Source organism: Colius striatus, chromosome 12, assembly GCF_028858725.1.
Source record: "Colius striatus isolate bColStr4 chromosome 12, bColStr4.1.hap1, whole genome shotgun sequence".
Classification (NCBI taxonomy): domain Eukaryota; kingdom Metazoa; phylum Chordata; class Aves; order Coliiformes; family Coliidae; genus Colius; species Colius striatus.
In genome coordinates, this window is record NC_084770.1 from 27,549,081 (window position 1) to 27,567,505 (window position 18,425).

The window sequence follows — 18,425 nt, forward strand, 5'->3', positions numbered from 1 at the left end:
TTCCCCACCAGCACAGCCCGGGGGGCTTTCCCTGCCCAGGAATCCAGATTAGCTGGATCTGGGGTCAGAGAATGAGAAGGGAAGGGGAGGGGAGGTGGTGGACCTCCACCCTGCAAAGGAGCTGGGGGGATAGAGCCAAGTGAGGGCAGGGTAGCACTATGCCTGCCACGGGCGTGCCCTGCCAGCACCTCGAGCATCAGCTGCCACCAGATCCCAGGGGAAAGGGACTCAGGCATCAGAGATACTCCTCCAGCCCTGAGAAGCCCCAGGGGCTTGGCACACTTTGCCAGAGGCAGGCAGGGCACAGGGGGCGGTGTTGGTCACTCATCTCCATCCACTCCCCAGCTGAGGCAGGAGGAGGCAGGCCGGGTCCCAGTCTCCTCAGTGAGCTCGCCACAGCCTGATCCCGGGGCAAGATGGGGCCATAGTGCTTATCCACAGGCAAAACCCTCCTGGCTGCCAGCACACACCCCTCCATCAGGAGGGTACCACGCCAGCCTGCCCAGGCACCGTGCTGGGCTCCAGTCCAAACAAGCCCCAGCGCCAGCAGAAGCAGCAGCAGCAGCGACAGGACACAGCGTGGCAGCAGAGGAAGGAGCCCCGTGGGGCCCTTGGCACAGCAGGGCAGGACACTCGTCCCTCTGAGTGTAATCCCGAGCCCAGGCGCTAACCGTGGCTCTGCCAACACCCGCTTTGCCAGCTCCCTGGGGACAGCCAGCCTGCGGGCAAGTGCCTCTCCATCAGCCGGTCTGGCTACCAAAGCCCTTCCCCCAGATGCCCCTGGGTGCAGCCTATGCCTCCCAAAAAGCCACGAAGCAACAGAGTACCAGTGATGGGGAATACACACATTTGGATCCTCCTGCAGCAGGATGGGCTAAGAGAGAGAGAGAGGGCAGGGAGCGAGGGTAAGACAGAGAGAACAGAACAAGAGTGGGTTCATCTCAGTAGGATATCTGACAGCACAGAGAGAAGAGGCCACGGGAGGGCACAGCATCTTCCTGGCACCTCTGCCAGCCTTGGGATGCTGAAGAGGGGAGGGAAAAGGGGGAGAAAGGGAGGTCTGCTGGGTGTGAAGCAGCTTCTCGAGCTGAAGAGAGTGGGCTGGGGGCTGCAAACACATGTGCAGGGGCTTGCCAGAGGCACCCTGACCGTGCCCCAGCAGCCTGCTGCTGCTGCACGCCCGGCAGAGCGGGACACAGGGCAGCTGCGGGGACGCCAGCCCACCTCTGCCCGGAGCCACTGCCCCGGGGGTACCTACTGTCAATGATGTCCCCCAGGCCCTGGGCGTAGAGGAGGTCGCGCAGGCGAGCCACCTCATCCTTCAGCTCCCGGATGAGCTTGTTGTTGGGGTCCTCGTTGATGACGGCATTGCAGCGGATCTGCTTGGCGCGGTCAGCGTACCTGCGGGAGGGCACAGCCCTGAGCAGGGGCACGGTGGGAGGCAAAGCCCCTGCTGGCGGAGTGGCAGGGACACCGAGCCCCCTCCAGCAAGGAATCCTTTGGCAGATCCCAGCATCAGGACAATCCAGGGTCTCCTCAAAGCACCCCCCAGCCAGGGATGCCACGGAGGTGCGGAGAGCACGCAGCAGTGCCTGGCTTTCAGGCACCCCCCTGCCCTCGCCTGCTGCGGGGGGACAGGGGTGTTTCTTCCTACCTGAGGGTGCTGAGGGTCTCGTCATAGTTGATGTCAGCAGGACTGAGAGCAGCAACCATGGCTGTCCTGGAGTTGCCCCCTGTCCAGAGAGATGCACCCACGTCAGGGCGATGCTGGTCCCCAGGCAGCTGTCCCTGCCAGCCTGAACCTCCCACCCATGTCCTCACCCAGGTTCTCCCGCAGCAGCCAGGTCAGCACCGAGTCCCGGTAGGGGATGAAATCTGTCTTCTTCTTCTTTTTGTTCTGGGGATGGAGAGCAGAAGGAATGGCTGTCAGGCTGCTTGCTCTCTTCAAAGGGAAGCTGACAGCCGGTGCTCAGCCACAGGGACTCAGAGGAGGAGGTCTCAGCACTGGCAACCACAACCTCAGGCAGCTCTGCAACACTCCAGAGGTCCTGCCATTAAAATGCCTTGCCTGGGCCAGGGAGAGTGTTTAATGCTAGGTACCAAGAGCCACAGGCTGAGGAAGGTGAGGAGGATGCTGAGGGCTCTGCCAGTCCTCAGGAGAAGCGTGGCTGGGGCCTGGGCAGATTCTCACCCCAAACAACTGTGACCCACCTGTGACTCCCACCCACCTGTGCTAAAAACCAACCCCCTCTTCCCCAGCCAAGGCACCTACCTTGTTTGGCCCTGAATCCTGCAAAGCAAGAAGAGAAACTGAGTGAGCTGCTTGCCCCCTTGGTACCGACTACAGCTCTCCATCCCCCAAGCAGAGAGCAACAGGCACAGGTCCTCAGGGAGACAGCAGCCTCACCAGCCCAGCCTGCCCCAACCCTGGGGATGGCTTGGGATGTATCTGCCTGTCCCTCAGAGCTGTGATGCTCCATCCATTGAAGCCAAGCACATCCCAGCTGAGCAGAGCCCATTGCCCCAGCCACTTACCATCTCAGCCAGGGCAGAGATGACTTTCCCCAGCGTGGTCAAGGACTTGTTGATGTTCGCTCCTTCCTGGGGAAAGAGAGGAAAAGCCCAGATGCTCAGGCCCCATTTCAGTGTGGTGCTAAAGCCCAACGCACCAGGAGGATGTGGAAGCCCCAGCCTGGGGTGGGCAGAGAGCAGCTGGTCTAACTGGGTAACCAGCAGCTCTCAGCTGGGACTCGTGGACTGCAGTGGGACTGGCACTAGGTGGCTTTCAAACAAAACCCTGTCAAGGCTGGGCAAGGAACCGGGTAAGGGAAGGAGATGTCACAGCTGGGGACGAGGGGGTGGGACACACTGTCCCTGTTGGCAGGAGACTCAGCCAGAGCTCACCTTCAGCCTCGTGCCCTTGGCGCCTGTGGAGTCGGCTCGCTCGCTCCCTGCCAGGTCCACCAAGCTGATTTTGCTGACCTGCAGGCAGAGGGGAGGCTGTCAGCCCCGCAGGCACAGCAAACCAGGCCTCAGCACACAGCCCAGCAGAGAGCAAAGACTTCTCACAAGGTGACTGAAGGCAGAGGCAGGCTCTGTGGGGTCACTCTTGCCAGGCTTTGGCCAGGAGCAGGGCTGACACCCTTGCAGGCAGGGCTGGAGGGCACCAGCCGCCAGACGTCCCATCCAGCAACCAGTCTCTGGAGGGACTGTGGGCCCAGCATGTGACTGGGACCTACTGCCGTGCTGTTTCAGCCCTCCATCAGGCTGCACCCTCCCACACAGCCCCCTTCCTGGGTGTGTGTGTGCGGGCTCCCCAGCGGCTGCCGGGCTGTGCTCTCACCTTCTCGGTGGTGATGTCTGTCTCGGCGTCGTGCCGCTTCTGCGTGAAGATGATGTTGAACACGGCGTGGGAGCGGCTGCTGGTCTCGTTCATGTTGGTGGCAGCCACGGTGCTGCAGGGAGAGGAGGACAGGGAGCTGTGACACTCTGCAAGGGACCCTGGAGCAGCTGGAGGTGGGGCCACAGCTCATTTCAGGACAGGGTGATGGTATATGATGGGCAAAGGCAAGTCTGGAGGACAGGAGAGGGCTCTGGAAGGAGACTTGCAGAAAGTCCAGGCTTTCTCCTGCTGGCTCCAGGGTGTTTTGAGGGCAGGAAGGAGGTGAAAGCAAGTAGGGGTACCCAACACTCAGACAGGAAGGAACTGCTACCTCCAGAGCAGCCAGACCAGCAAAGCAAGGAAGTTAAGCAGGACCTTCTGGAGACGCCTGCAAGCTCTCCAAATCATGGCCAAGCCCTGCTCCCCCAACTCACCGGGCTTTGTTCCCAGAGTCCATGAGGTCCTGGATGTCATTGTAAGAGGTCACAGCCAGCTTGGAAAGGTCCTCGACATATGGGCCCATAAGGGGATGCTCCCTCACCCGCAGGTTCCCCTTGTTCTTGGGGTTCAGCAGGTCCCTCACGCGCTCGCAGTAGATCTCCATGTAGCTCACCTGGAGCAGAGAGCACAGGGCTAGTGGCTGGCAGGGCATGGATGCTCAGCACATAAGTCAGGATCAGGCCCTGCCCACCCACCCCACGCCTCGGGATGGAATCCCCCAGAAGGAGTCTGTACACCGGCGTGGCTTCCAACAGCACCTGCGAGCACCTACCTCCACGGAGTAGGACATGTTGTCGTTGGTCGTGTCGTTGATGCGGGAGAAGAGATCCTCACACAGCTGTGGAGAGAAGAGCCAAGCTGCTCAGCCTCTGCCAGAAGGATGCTCCCACCCAGGATGCCCGGCACACAGGGATTTCTGCATTCTCACTCCAAAAAACCAGAGCCCCTGAGTGCTGGGATGGCTGCTGGGGAGCTGGCAGAACCCCCTGCCGACAGGGGGAGCTCAGCATCCCCACACCGCTGGGCCAGCACGTGGTGCTCTCAGCCAGCACAGCCACAGGCAGCTTGGTGCTTCAGAGAATCCCACAATGGTGGGGGTTGGAAGGGCCCTGCAGAGCTCCTCCAGCCCCAGCCCCTGCTCAAGGAGCTTCCCCTGGCTCAGGGGGCACAGGAACGTGTCCAAGTGGGTTTGGGAACCTCCTGAGAAGGAGCCTCCACACCCTCCCTGGGCAGCCTGGGCCAGGGCTCCCTCACCTCAGCACCAAAGGAGTTTTTCCTCCCAGGCCAGAGGAACTGTTTGTGTTCCAGCCTGTGCCTGCTGCCCCCAGTCCTGTCGCTGGACACTACAGAAGAAAATGACGCCTCATCCTCCTGACACCCACCCTTTAGGTACTTATAAGTGTTGATGAGGTGCCCCCTCAGCCTTCTGTTCTCCAGGCTGAACAGTCCCAGGGCTGCAGCCTTTCCTCCTCACACACGTGTTCCATCCCCTCAGCATCTTGGTGGCCCTGCACTGGCCTCTCTCCAGCAGTTCTCTGTCTCTCTTGAGCTGGGGAGCCCAGAATGGGACAGAGGACTCCAGATGAGGCCTCATCAGGGCAGAGCAGAGGGACAGGAGAATCTCCCTCGACCTGCTGGCCAACCTGCTTGGGCTACTGCTGCTCATAAACACTGGCCTTGTGGGCAGACCATAATTCACCTGGTCTCGGAAGACTCTGGTGTGACCCTCCTCGTTCCCTCACGTGCTGACTCCCTGCTCCCACCCTGCTCCCCTTTCCCCTCCCCACTCCACTTTTCCTTTGTGTGTCCTCAGGGGACCAGGGGAACAGCAGCGTTTTGCCAGGTGGCACCTGTGGGATGATGCCTTGCTGGTCCTTCTCCTGCTTGCCCATCATGGTGTAGGATTTTCCAGCCCCTGTCTGCCCGTAGGCAAAGATGCAGACGTTGTAGCCTTCAAAGGCATGCTGCAGCATCTCCTCACCAATGTCACGGTACACTTGCTTCTGAGATGCATAGTTGATGTCTGCAGGCTGCAGGAAGGAGAGGGACAAGTTGAAATTTGGCAAGGAGGTCTTGTGCCTCTTCCCAGCCCCAGGTGGGCTCAGGCCTCTCACCGCTTACCGTGGTGTGGGACCAGTAGGAATAGTCAAAGCTGAAGCTTTTTGGTGTCTCTTTGGGCTGCTTCGGGTTCAGGATAGCTGAGGACAAACAGATGAGAACGTGAGGTGGTATCCCCCACCAGCCACATCCCACTCATGAAGGGAGAATGGGGACGGGGTTCAGTCCAAAACCATCCTGGACAGCACAACTGAGACCCTCCAGCTCTGCAGAGCCTCCAGACCCCAACAGCCCCAGTAGAGCAGCTGGGTGCCACAGCCAGCAGAGCCTGCACCAGCCCAGGGAGCAGGGCAGTGCCTTGCCCAAACATCCTGCTGGGCATGGTGTGGGGGAAAAGGGCTCCTTCCCCTGGGCTCCTTCCTGCAACTGCCAGCACCAGCACGGGAGGCTCACAGCCTTCCTTCACCCCACAGCTGGGGGGTCATGCCCAAAGCCACAAAGTGCTGGTGCTGTGAGGTGGGAGCAGCCACAGCCCTCTCATCCCTCTTCTCCTTCCCTGCGCTTCCCTTCGGGTACCCAGCCCCAGCAGGGTGATTAATGCCTCGTGTGACACCGCCAGCGGAAACAAGAGCCTGCTTTTTCCCCAGCTCCCGGAGAAAAGGACGTTGCCATGGAAATTGGAGACTGCATCACTGCTCTTCCTCGCTCACTGCTTTTTTTCCCCTCATACAGCGTTTATGATGGGCTTTTTCTGAAACAACAGATGCGTCAGAAGAGACCCAAAGCAGCGGGGCCGTCACGAAACGCAGCCCCAGCCGTGCTGGGCCACCTTGCAGTGACCTTGCAGGGCAGCATGGCTCCATCCTGTGCCCACAGCTGCCCCAGGGACCAGCAGCCCCACAGCACTGGGGCTGAGGGAGCTGCACTGGGCACCAGCAGCCCCACAGCACCAGGGCTGAGGAAGCTGCACTGGGCACCAGCAGCCCCACAGCACTGGGGCTGAGGGAGCTGCACTGGGCACCAGGAGCCCCACAGCACCAGGGCTGAAGGAGCTGCCCCAAGGACCAGCAGCCCCACAGCACCAGGGCTGAAGGAGCTGCACTGGGCACCAGCAGCCCCACAGCACCAGGGCTGAAGGAGCTGCCCCAAGGACCAGCAGCCCCACAGCACTGGGCCTGAGGAAGCTGCACTGGGCACCAGGAGCCTCACAGCACCAGGGCAGAGGGAGCTGCACTGAGCACCAGAACCCTCACAGCACCAGGGCTGAAGGAGCTGCACTGGGCACCAGGAGCCCCACAGCACCACGGCTGAAGGAGCTGCACTGGGCACCAGAAGTCCCACAGCACCAGGGCTGAGGGAGCTGCACTGGGCACCAGCAGTCCCACAGCACCACGGCTGAAGGAGCTGCACTGGGCACCAGCAGTCCCACAGCACCACGGCTGAAGGAGCTGCACTGGGCACCAGCAGTCCCACAGCACCACGGCTGAAGGAGCTGCACTGGGCACCAGGAGCCCCACAGCACCAGGGCTGAGGGAGCTGCACTGGGCACCAGGAGCCTCACAGCACCAGGGCTGAGGGAGCTGCACTGGGCACCAGCAGTCCCACAGCACCAGGGCTGAAGGAGCTGCACTGGGCACCAGGAGCCTCACAGCACCAGGGCTGAGGGAGCTGCACTGGGCACCAGCAGCCCCACAGCACCAGGGCTGAGGGAGCTGCACTGGGCACCAGCAGTCCCACAGCACCAGGGCTGAGGGAGCTGCACTGGGCACCAGGAGCCTCACAGCACCAGGGGTGAGGGAGCTGCACTGGGCACCAGGAGTCCCACAGCACCAGGGCTGAGGGAGCTGCACTGGGCACCAGCAGTCCCACAGCACCAGGGCTGAAGGAGCTGCACTGGGCACCAGGAGTCCCACAGCACCAGGGGTGAGGGAGCTGCACTGGGCACCAGGAGTCCCACAGCACCAGGGCAGAGGGAGCTGCACTGAGCACCAGCAGTCCCACAGCACCACGGCTGAAGGAGCTGCACTGGGCACCAGGAGTCCCACAGCACGAGGGCTGAGGGAGCTGCACTGGGCACCAGCAGTCCCACAGCACCAGGGCTGAAGGAGCTGCACTGGGCACCAGGAGTCCCACAGCACCAGGGGTGAGGGAGCTGCACTGGGCACCAGGAGTCCCACAGCACCAGGGGTGAGGGAGCTGCACTGGGCACCAGCAGTCCCACAGCACCACGGCTGAAGGAGCTGCACTGAGCACCAGCAGTCCCACAGCACCACGGCTGAAGGAGCTGCACTGAGCACCAGGAGCCCCACAGCACCACGGCTGAAGGAGCTGCCCCAGGGCTGAAGGAGCTGCCTCCATTGCAGCCCTGGCCTGGCCTCACCCAGGGCTCACACCCACTCAGGATTGAAGCTGAGCCCCACGCACTGCCGCTGCCCACGGAGCCGGCTGCCCTGGTGCACGGTCTCACAGATACAGGCGCTTTCTGCTGCAAACTGCTCCCACTGCTGCCATGGATTCTCTCACGGGAGAGGGATCTGACAGGTCTGGCCAGAGGCAGGGGCAGGATCCAGCCCCGAGCACCAACATGCAGCACAGTGCCCCTGGGATGCCCCTCGCTGAGGGCAGGAGCCCAGCTCCACCAGCAGAGAGGAGCTGGGTGCTGGCTCCCTGCCTGCCCACTCTCAGGAGCGTGACTCAGGTGCTCCAGAAGCTCCTGCATCCCAGGCAGACTCATTACCAAAGCCAGAGCTGCTGCCTCAGGAGAAACGTCTGGCAAGCGACATCTCCCTAGCAACTGCCCATCCTGCAGCTGCACACAGGGTCTGGGAGGTCCCCGCTGAGATCCAGACCAACGCCACACTAAGCCTTCCCAGGCAGCATGGGCTGCCACGGGGACTGCCCACCCCTGCTGCTGCCTGCTGGGACTGCTGAGGGCAGCTGAGAGACCTTTGCAAAGAGAAGTGTGTGCAGAGGCCATGCCAGAGGTCAGCTGGAGCCCCTCTGATAGCTCCTGGGGTTCACCCGGCAGCTCTGCCACGCCTCCTGGGCCCCCAGCACCTGGCTTGGGTCTATCTCTGCACTGTAGATGTGAATCTTGCCAGAGTGAGTGGGAGCATCAGCTCCCAAGAAAGGAGTCCAACAGAGGCAAAAGCAGGAGCAGGCAGGATGGGGCCACATCGAGCAGCTGTTCTGCATCCCAGTGCCAGCCCACGCTGGGCACAGGCAGAGAAGCAGCCAGGGATGGCACGGGGTGGCTCCAGCTGTGGCTGCCCAGCTGGGCTGGCAGGAGGGAGAGCAGGACACGGGGGAGCAGGGAGCAGCAGCGAGAGCAACAGATCTCCTGTCCCCAGCTGAAACACTCTCCCTGTGCCCCTTTCAGTCTCATTTATTGCCCCTGAGTGGCTGGATGCCACTGGTGGGTTTTTTCCCCTCCTGTGACCAGGCATCCCGGGGTTTTGCAAAGCTGCTGTGAAAGATTTGTGCCCTGGCCAAAAGGGATTGAAAAGATGGGGTGGTGGAGAGGAGGGAAAGGCACGTACAGGCAAGAGAGGGAGGAGGAAAGCGTCTGGAGGTGACCCTCGCCTGTGCCCTTCGGGCAGCCTGGCAGAGGGTAGTGAGTGGGCAACCACAGAGCAGGATTAAACCCCAGACCCACAGCACAGAGAAGAATGGCTGTATTTTAAAGCCCACAGAGGCAGGGCTCTGGGTGGAGAATACTAATGGCCTTGCAGGGTGACAGGGGCCCTTCCTCACCGTGCTGGCAGGAGCTGCCAGGAGAAGGGCTGGGGGGATCGGTGCTGGGGGGATCGGTGCTGGGGGGGGATCGGTGCTGGGGGGGGATCGGTGCTGGGGGGATCGATGCTGGGGGGGATCGGTGCTGGGGGGGATCGGTGCTGGGGGGGGATCGGTGCTGGGGGGATCGGTGCTGGGGGGGGATCGGTGCTGGGGGGGGATCGGTGCTGGGGGGATCGATGCTGGGGGGGATCGGTGCTGGAGGGGATCGGTGCTGGGGGGGATCGGTGCTGGGGGGGATCGGTGCTGGGGGGATCGGTGCTGGGGGGGGATCGGTGCTGGGGGGATCGATGCTGGGGGGGATCGGTGCTGGGGGGGGATCGGTGCTGGGGATCGGTGCTGGGGGGGGATCAGTGCTTGGGGGATCGATGCTGGGGGGGATCGGTGCTGGGGGGGATCGGTGCTGGGGGGATCGATGCTGGGGGGGATCGGTGCTGGGGGGATCGGTGCTGGGGGGGATCGGTGCTGGGGGGATTGGTGCTGGGGGGGATCGGTGCTGGAGGGGGATCAGTGCTGGGGGGATCGATGCTGGGGGGGATCGGTGCTGGGGGGGATCGGTGCTGGGGGGATCGATGCTGGGGGGGATCGGTGCTGGGGGGGATCGGTGCTGGGGGGATCGATGCTGGGGGGGATCGGTGCTGGGGGGGATCGGTGCTGGGGGTGTCCCCACAGAACAAAGCCACAGTGTTGGCAAGTGGGAGGCTGGTGCAGCACATCTAGGACTTTAGAGAAGGGCTGACCCTTCCCCACCCTGGGCCCCAGGCCCTGCTGCCCCCCACAGAGCTCAACGAATTGAGCAGAAGGACAACCTCTGATGCCCAGTACATGCAGAGATCTCTGCAAATAATCCTGGGAAAGACAACACTTGCTCTCATACCCCCATCCACATTTATCTTTGGCTTCTCTGTAAGGAGCTGGGGGGGCTGTGACAGTTCTGCTCTGCAGGGAGGGGCAGCCTGTGCTACCAGCACCTCCTGTCCCCCCACCAGCCAGCGGCACCAGAGTCCTCCATTCCTGCCCCAGCCCCCAGCCCTGGCCCCGGGGGGATTAGCTGACAATTTGTCCATTCATGAAGAAAAACCTCGCTGTCAGCAAAGGGCTGTCTGGGGCACAGCCCCAGGGCATGGCTGGGGGGCTGCTGACAGCAGGGCTGGGGTCCAGGCAGACGGTCCTGCCGTGGAGGAGAGTGTCTGATGCTCCTGACCCGGCCTGGTGTGTGGCAGGTCCCCCCCACCCAGAGACAGGAGGGACATCTTCCCCACACACAGCCAGGCCAGGGCGCATGCACGGCTCCCCTGGGCCCAAAGGCTTCCCCCCTTGAGGGGGCAGCTCCGCACCCCAGGCAGCCTCAGCACCCTGCACGGCCAGGCAGGGGCAGCCCCCAGGGACGCTGCACGCTGGCAGATGCTGCCCCACGACCTCTCCCACTGCTGCTGCCCAGGCCCCGGGGCAAGCAGGGGTCCCGGCGGGGTCCCGGAGCCGCCCTGCGCCCGGGGTGCCCACTCCTCTCCCTCCCTGCCCGCCGGGGTTGCCATGGCAGCGCGGCGGCACGCGGCGGGGGCGGCTGCCGCGGTGGTTCACCCACCGCCGCCGGTGACGCAGGAAGCCCCGGGCAGAGGCTGGGAGCTATTTTAGACACCGTCCCATCTGGAGGCTTCCAGAGAGCCAAAGAGGAGGGACTCGGCCACCTTTCAACAGACATTGGTATCTAAAGAGAGGCAAATGCCGGACGGGCAGCCTCAGCCCCTCGCCACGCACCCGCTGCCTCTCAGGGCACGCTGCCCTGCTCGCTATCGCTGACATCCAAGGGCTTGGTGCCACATGGATCCTGCTGCTGCCATTTCAACAGCAGGACCGAGTTTCACAGCGGGAGAGCTGATGTTTCCCACCAGAACCCCTCCTCCAAATGACATCGGGTGCTACAGGCACCCACAGCGGAGATGCCAGGCCAGACCCCGCCCGCTGCCCCCAGCAGCAGCACCCAGAGCACCCCCTGCCCCTCTGCCCCACCGCTGGCACTCACTGGTGGTGCTTCCCGACATCTGGATGATGCATTTGGACTCCCGGCTCATCTCCCGGGAGTTGAAGGGCCGGACGCGCACCGCCACCTTCACAGACGCTCCCGCCATCGCGCCGGCCGGGCCAGGGGCGAGCTAGAGAGGAGCAGCAGCTGTCCTGTGAGGAGGGAAGAAATGGGGGTTAGGAAAGCTCGCACCCCAACGCCTACCTCACGCCTCTGCCAGGGAAAGGAACAGAAAGCCTGTGTGACAAAACCTCCTGGGACGTCTCTGCCTGAAAGACGACATTTTGTTTCATCCCTCAGCCCCAAGTTCTGCCTGTCCCTGCTCCTCCTCATATCTCACATCAGGTCCCCCTGCTCCATCTCAGGGGATATCACTGGATGTGGTCACCCCAGGGCAGCCCCCAGAGCCCCCACCCAGCATGGCTCCGTGGGCACCCACAGCAGCACGCTTCAGCATCAGTGCGACCCCTGAGGAGCGGGTTTTCCATCCCAGGGTGCCAAAGCCCTTCACCTGCAAAGCAAGCCCACAACACTCTGCCCATCACCTGAGCCTCCTGCCTCCACCCCAGCATAGCAGGGAGGAGGACACGGGGAAGGGAGGCGGCTGCCAAACACAACCGCTGGCGCTTGCCCCTCATCCCACTGGCAGCCGTCAGCAGGAGCGGCGCGGGCCAGCCGGCCACGGCCACCACATCGTGCTGGGGTGGAGCTCCCAGCTCACGGTCATTTTTCCACTCCTTTGGCTGATAAATGATTCATCACAAGCCTCACAAGACGAAACAAACCGCTCTCTACCACCTCCCAGAGCAGCTGCTCATCCCAGCTTTGGTGTCTGGTCTCTCTCCAGATGGTTCTGCCTTCCCTGAGCCCCAGTTAAGTCTCACTACTGTTGGCCAGATAAGGATGCCGGGGTCCTTCCCTTAACCACCAGGTTTTTCAGGATCAGGCCTGACAAAGCCCATTCCTGCCCCTGATGAGCCTGCAGCTGGAAGAAGAGCTCAGCACCATGCAGCATGGGCAGGCACTGGCCTCCCCAGCATCCCTGTCTGCCCTCAGGACTCCTGCAAGGGCGTCTGCAAATGCCCTGGAGCCTTCCGGGCCTGGTCTTGGCCAGCGGGATGCTCCTGGAGCCTTCTGAGCCTGGTCTTGGCCAGCGGGATGCTCCTGGAGCCTTCTGAGCCTGGTCTTGGCCAGTGGGATGCTCCTGGAGCCTTCTGGGCTTGGTCTTGACTAGCTGGGTGCTCCTGCAGCCTTCTGAGCCTGGTCTTGGCCAGTGGGATGCTCCTGGAGCCTTCTGGGCCTGGTCTTGGCCAGTGGGATGCTCCTGGAGCCTTCTGAGCCTGGTCATGGCCAGTGGGATGCTCCTGGAGCCTTCTGAGCCTGGTCTTGGCCAGTGGGATGCTCCTGGAGCCTTCTGAGCCTGGTCTTGGCCAGCGGGATGCTCCTGGAGCCTTCTGGGCTTGGTCTTGACTAGCTGGGTGCTCCTGGAGCCTTCTGAGCCTGGTCTTGACTAGCTGGGTGCTCCTGGAGCCTTCTGGGCCTGGTCTTGGCCAGTGGGATGCTCCTGGAGCCTTCTGAGCCTGGTCTTGGCCAGTGGGATGCTCCTGGAGCCTTCTGACCCTGGTCTTGGCCAGTGGGATGCTCCTGGAGCCTTCTGAGCCTGGTCACGGCCAGTGGGATGCTCCTGGAGCCTTCTGAGCCTGGTCTTGGCCAGTGGGATGCTCCTGGAGCCTTCTGAGCCAATGGGATGCTCATTCTGGGAGGAAGGGCAGCAGGAGCAAGCCAAGGCAGTTTCATTTCAAAAGGGAGTGGGAAGAAAGCCAGCATGTGCAGCACACAAAGACAGGTATATTCACAGCACAGGGGAAAAAAATGCAGCCAGAAAGTATTACAAGCTCAGCACTGCCCTTCAGAAATGCTCTGGTGGTTGTCAAAGTGTGCCTGCATCCCCAACAGCAGGACAAGGACAAATCTCCCTTTAAGAGCTCCAAAACCCTCCTCTCACTGCCCTGCTAGGGCAGCTCCAGAGCTACCACTGAACTCAACCAGCAATTGCACCCTTAAAGCTGCCAGCTCCAGAGCCTGAGACCAAATGCTTGTCCTTTCTTCAGCCTGGAGTATTTGAAGCAGGTGTTTACCACCACGGTTGAGACCCTGCGCTGACAAGTGGGCTGAGGTGTACCAGTGGGCCTTTGTCTTCCCCACTCTGATGCTTCCTCAGCAGGAGAAACGAAAAGTTAAACAGGACTCCTTGCCCAAGGGGAACCAAAAAGCCAGTTTTCCCACGAAACAATGGGATATACTCCTGGCTGGGAGGGCTGGATCCTTGTAAGCCACCAGCTCGATCTGCTCCACACTGTGGCACCGCCAATGCTCAGGGATGACAGACCTGTTGCTGGGATAAACCCCATAACTGCCCATGCCAAACACTTCCCTGTCCTCCTTCCACAGCCAGGACAGCTCTCTTGCCCCTGCCTGAGAGTCTCTCCAGATCCCAGGGCTATGAAGAGACAGCTCATGTCCCCAGGTTCTCACCTTGCAGCACAGTCCTCAGCAAGAGCGGCCAGCCCCAGAATGGCACAGCCATCAGTGATCCCCCAGCCCTTGGGCTGGTGCTGCCCACCACGGGCATCCTCAGCCCCTGCCCCTTTCTCATCACAGCTCCCTCCAGCACCATCCCTCCATGAGGAAGCTCCAGTTTCTCCTTTGTCCCACTTTCCCGGGTGCCTCGCCTTGCCCTGTGCCCTCTGTCAGCAGCCACTGTGCCAGGAAGGGCCGCTCAGCCCCACACCAGCAGCCCCCACCCCACCTTCCTTGCCCACAAGAGGTCTGCTCCTTGTCTCCTCTCTCCCTGCCATCCCGACGGCCCAACCCAGCCTGTTCCAAGCCAGCCACCCGGCTTGCCCAGCCCAGCAGCGTTCCCTGCGGCAGAGCCACAAGCTCAGGGCCATTCTCCATCTCTTTACCTCAGCCTCTTCTGTGGGTAACACACTGCTTCCCTCCAGCTCCTCTGCATCTCTCCCGTCCCACCTGTGCCACACGGGCACAAGGACTCCAGCCTGTGCCATGCCCCCTTGGGCAGCACCAACAGCCCCCAGACTCCCTGCCCACATGTTTTCCCAGCTCAGATAGAGAGAGGAATTCAGCCTGCAGCCCACGTAACCAGCACTGCCAGCCACTGCCACAGGCACTCACCATCTCATAGCAGAGGGGACAGGCTGCAGTGGGCAGGGTACAGGCAGGGCAGGGCAGAGGGGACAGGCTGCAGCAGGCAAGGCAGGGCAGAGGGGACAGGCTGCAGCAGGCAGGGTGCAGCTCCAGCCCTGCCAGCTCGCTCTGCCTGGGCACAGGCAGCCGCAGCCTGTTTAATCCTCCATCGAGAGAAATTCGATAAGCCGCCACGGGCCTTTGCTGGGAGCAGGCCAGCACTGTGAGCCCCGCTGCCTCCCCACCTCCTCCCAGGGCCAGCACACACACGGGAGATGGCAGAGGGGGACAGCAGAGCCCCGGGGCCACAGTGTCTGGGGCCCCGTGCCCTGGCTCTGCAGGGCATCGCCTCCTTCTTGCCCTGCCCACCTATACCAGCATGCCTGCCAGCCCCCAGCCAGGAGGGAAAGGCCTGGAGAGTGATGATTAACTGGATCAGCTAAGATTAATTGGGCAGAGATTAGCTAACAAGAGCTCTCCTAAATCAGAGGGATGCTGACCGCCAGCCCCCCACCGCTGCCAGGAGGTGACCAGAGGGACAAGGAGCGTTGTTCCCAGCTGCCAACCGCAGCGCACCCTCCCATCCTGCCCAGAGGACTCGCAGCACAGGGCAGGGGCTGCAGGCAGCTCTGGCAGGCAAACAGCTGCCTGCACCGAGGGAAATCCCAGGCCAGTCTCTCCTTTTGTCTGCCGATATCCCTGTGTCACCTCGCTGGCGAGGGTGGACGCCTTGTGTGGCTGCGCCTCCTGAGCCACGGCGCTCACAGCCACCAGCAGGCTTTGTTCTACCGAGCCCTCCCTTGCACCCCTCGCTGGGGCCCCCCAGCTCCATCTGGGACCACAGGACCCTGCCCTCCCTCTGGGGACAATGGAGACAGTGGGGGACCCTGGGGGCCGCTGGCCGCGATGACGTGGCACCATTGGCACCCGCCTGCCCAGCCCGGCGGCCGCTCCTTGCGCAGGGCACCAGGCCGTGACGGTGCATTTTCGCCAGAGCAGCACCCACGGGCAGGGAAGAAGCTGGGAGGACAGCCCAGGGCAAGTGCCCCTCCATTCACAGTTGAAATCCGTCCCCCTGCTTCCCAGGTGCCATCATGGGCACCCTGCCCTCTGCCTCTCCAACCCCCACCCAGCCCTGTGGGGGATGTGTCTCCAGGGCTCCCCAAGAACTTCAGTGCAGATTGCATTTGCAAGCAGTACATTTAAGGCTGTGGATGAGAGGTTTTGATCCCCACCAGCAGTTCCCCACCCCTGCATCAAAGGCGAGACACCTCACCTTGCCTCCGGCTCCCCCATCCTGCTGTCTGCATGGGAACGGCAGCGAGTGACCAGCACGGCTGGGCACAGAGGGGGCTGGCAGCCAGGGGGAGGGGGCAATACAGGTCCCAACAGCCCCCAAGGTTTTGGGGCTGCAGCAGGAACATAAGGGGTGGTGGCAGCATCCGTGCCCACGCCAGCTGCCACCTCCCAGACAAAATGGAGGTCAGTGGCAGCACACAGGGACGGTGGAACCCACCGCACTCCTGGCTGGACCCCTCCCCCCGAGGGGTCTGCTGCCCACACCCCAGCTCCACGTCACCAAGACCACCTGCCAAGGGGCTGCTCTGAGCACTGGCGTGGCAGGATGGCTGCAGGGCAGTAGGAGAGATGCTCAGCTGGTTTTTTGTCCTCCCTAAGCACCGCAGCTGAGGTGTGGGACTGCAGCAGGCAGGAGATGCCAGCACACGGGGGTCTGTGGGAGGGGACACTGCCCCATGGGTGAGGAGGAGAAGGAGGCAGAGAAGGAAGACAATAGGGCAGGTGCAGGGCAATTCTAGAAGCCAGTGTGGGGCTCTGCACCAGCCCCTCTGCCCAGGGACCACCCCCTCCTTCAGCCAGAAGCCACTGGCACTGGCCCATGGTGACACGGCAGCTGCCCTGAGGACAAGGTCAGCAGCAGCAGCTCATCCTTGGGGAGCAAGCAAGGGTCTCGACTTGGCAACCACCTGGGCAAGAGCCCCAGCCAGGGTATCCACCCCTCCCTTCGGCATCATCGACTCTGAAGCCTAACGATGATGCTGCAAGACGGCTCAGCTCCACTCCCGGGGCCACCTGCCTCGGAGGGAAGAGCTGGGGCGGCTCTGGGGTGAAAAGGGCCCGTGTGCCCCTCCTGCCGGCTGCGGGGACAGCATCCTCCCCTCCCCGCCGCAGGCTAGTGCTGGCATCGCCCCGGCAGGATGCTTCTGGAAGCCGGGGCGGCACCCGCCGCCGGGGACCCGCGGGCATCCCCCGCCCGGCCGCCCCCACCCCACCCTGCACCGGGGGTCCCGGCACAATGGCCCTCGCCGCAGCCCCCCTCCCCATCCCCGGGAGGGGCGGCTCCGGCATCCCGGGCAGCCCCCCGCCCCGCACCCCGGCCCGCGCGGTGGGGCTGCCGCATCCCGGCCCTACCTGCGCCGGTGCCGGCGGCGGCGGTTGGCGGGGCGCGGCGCTCAGCCGTGCGCGGGGGCCGCGGGCATGGGGCCGCGGTGCGGAGCCGGTGCGGAGCCGGTGCGGTGGCGGCGGCCCCTCCCCTGCGGTCCCGCCCCGCGCGCTGGTTGGCCGCGGCCGGGGGAAAAGGGGGGCTCCGGGACAGCGGGAGCCGGGGCCGGGGCGCTGACGTCAGCGCATCCCCCCACCCGCGCTGCGGAACCGCCGCAGGGGCGCGGGGAGGGGCCCGGCCCCGCATCTCCCGGCAACCGCCCTCCCCCCCGCGGCCGCGGCCCCGCCGCTCGCTGCCCCGGGAGAGCCGCTGCCCCTGCCCCCCGGCGGCCCGCCCGCCCCAGTCGGCAGCCCCTCGCTGTGCTGCGGGGGCGTCTGCGCCCCTCCGCGCCGCCGACGCTGCCGCCCCGCAGCCCCCCGCAGACGGGTGGCACTGTCGGCTCCCTCCCCATCTGCGCCGGGGAATTTAGACTCAGCGCGGAAAGCAGATTACGCGTTCGCCGCCAGCTGTTTCCAGCAGCGCAGCCCCCCTCGCCCCTCCACGCCACCCGCGAGGCCGCCCATCCTTGCCCCGGCCCCAGCCTTCCTACCGGTGTCCTTGGAGGACGAGCAGCAGAAAGGTGCTCATCCAGTGGGTCTGCGGCAGGTCTTTCCTGCAACTTTTAGGGTCCACGGGCATCCAGTAGCAACCCCGGTGTGGACGGAGTCCCTGGGCCGGAGGAGCACCCGGCTGGGGCACAGGGTGAGGGGCTGGGTATCAGGACTTGTTCTCACTCTGGTAGATGATGACCAAGCACCAGTGGCCAGGCTTTCTGGTTCCCATCACCCATGGGAGTCGGCCACATCAGCTCACAGATGCTCTTGGAGGTGAGTGAGCATCAGCTGCCCAAGCTGTCCAAACCTCATGCACCTATCCCAAACGCCATCAGCGCCAGCTGCAGGTGCCAGCTCTGACAGCAGTTTGCTTTCTACCCCATAGCCGTCATTCCCAGCCCAAAGCTTTGCTCACTGGTGGCTCGTCTGGCCAGGGACTCAAAACAAGCAATCAACAAGCATGCAAACATATCTCTGCCCCTGTGCAACCTGCCCCTGTGACCAGGCTGTTCCAGACATCTATCATTCGGCCACATGTCCTTGGCAAGGCAGGTCCTGGCCAACAAGAGCCGGTGGAGTTGTGACCGTGGTGGCTGTGTCACACCACTCCCAGTACAACCATCCAACGGCAGAGGCTGTGTGCCCAGGAGCAGGGATCCCACCTGCTGCAGGGCTGTTGGGTAACATCAACCACGGTGTCCAGGAGGCCTTTGGGGAGGGGTCTGCATGGGTCTTTGCCATTCCCAGAGGCTGGTGTGCCCGGGGAGCATCCTCCTCCCCAAATATGAGGTGTCTGAGACAGTAGAGACGGAGCTGGTGGCACATTAACTGGATAGATAAGGAGGAGGCCAAGGGCAGAGTCCAGACTGGTGGGGTGGACACTGAGCCCTGGGGTCAAGGTCCATAGGA

General features: G+C 63.2%; 1 protein-coding gene across 1 annotated transcript in view; it reads right to left on the bottom strand.

Annotated features, from left to right (window-relative positions):
• KIF1A (kinesin family member 1A) overlaps positions 1-15,760 on the bottom strand; it is a 41,205-nt gene extending 25,445 nt beyond the window's left edge. Inside the window, exons 1-14 of the mRNA XM_062006185.1 lie at positions 15,739-15,760; positions 11,256-11,407; positions 5,504-5,580; positions 5,233-5,412; positions 4,155-4,220; positions 3,817-3,995; positions 3,344-3,455; positions 2,905-2,982; positions 2,536-2,601; positions 2,273-2,290; positions 1,822-1,897; positions 1,655-1,733; positions 1,259-1,401; positions 848-874 (exon numbers count right to left, since the gene is read on the bottom strand). Of these exons, the coding sequence (XP_061862169.1) occupies positions 848-874; positions 1,259-1,401; positions 1,655-1,733; positions 1,822-1,897; positions 2,273-2,290; positions 2,536-2,601; positions 2,905-2,982; positions 3,344-3,455; positions 3,817-3,995; positions 4,155-4,220; positions 5,233-5,412; positions 5,504-5,580; positions 11,256-11,361 (1,207 nt within the window). The 5' untranslated portion in view covers positions 11,362-11,407; positions 15,739-15,760. The remainder of the gene's footprint in view (positions 1-847; positions 875-1,258; positions 1,402-1,654; positions 1,734-1,821; positions 1,898-2,272; positions 2,291-2,535; positions 2,602-2,904; positions 2,983-3,343; positions 3,456-3,816; positions 3,996-4,154; positions 4,221-5,232; positions 5,413-5,503; positions 5,581-11,255; positions 11,408-15,738) is intronic.
• Between the last annotated feature and the right edge of the window lie 2,665 nt (positions 15,761-18,425).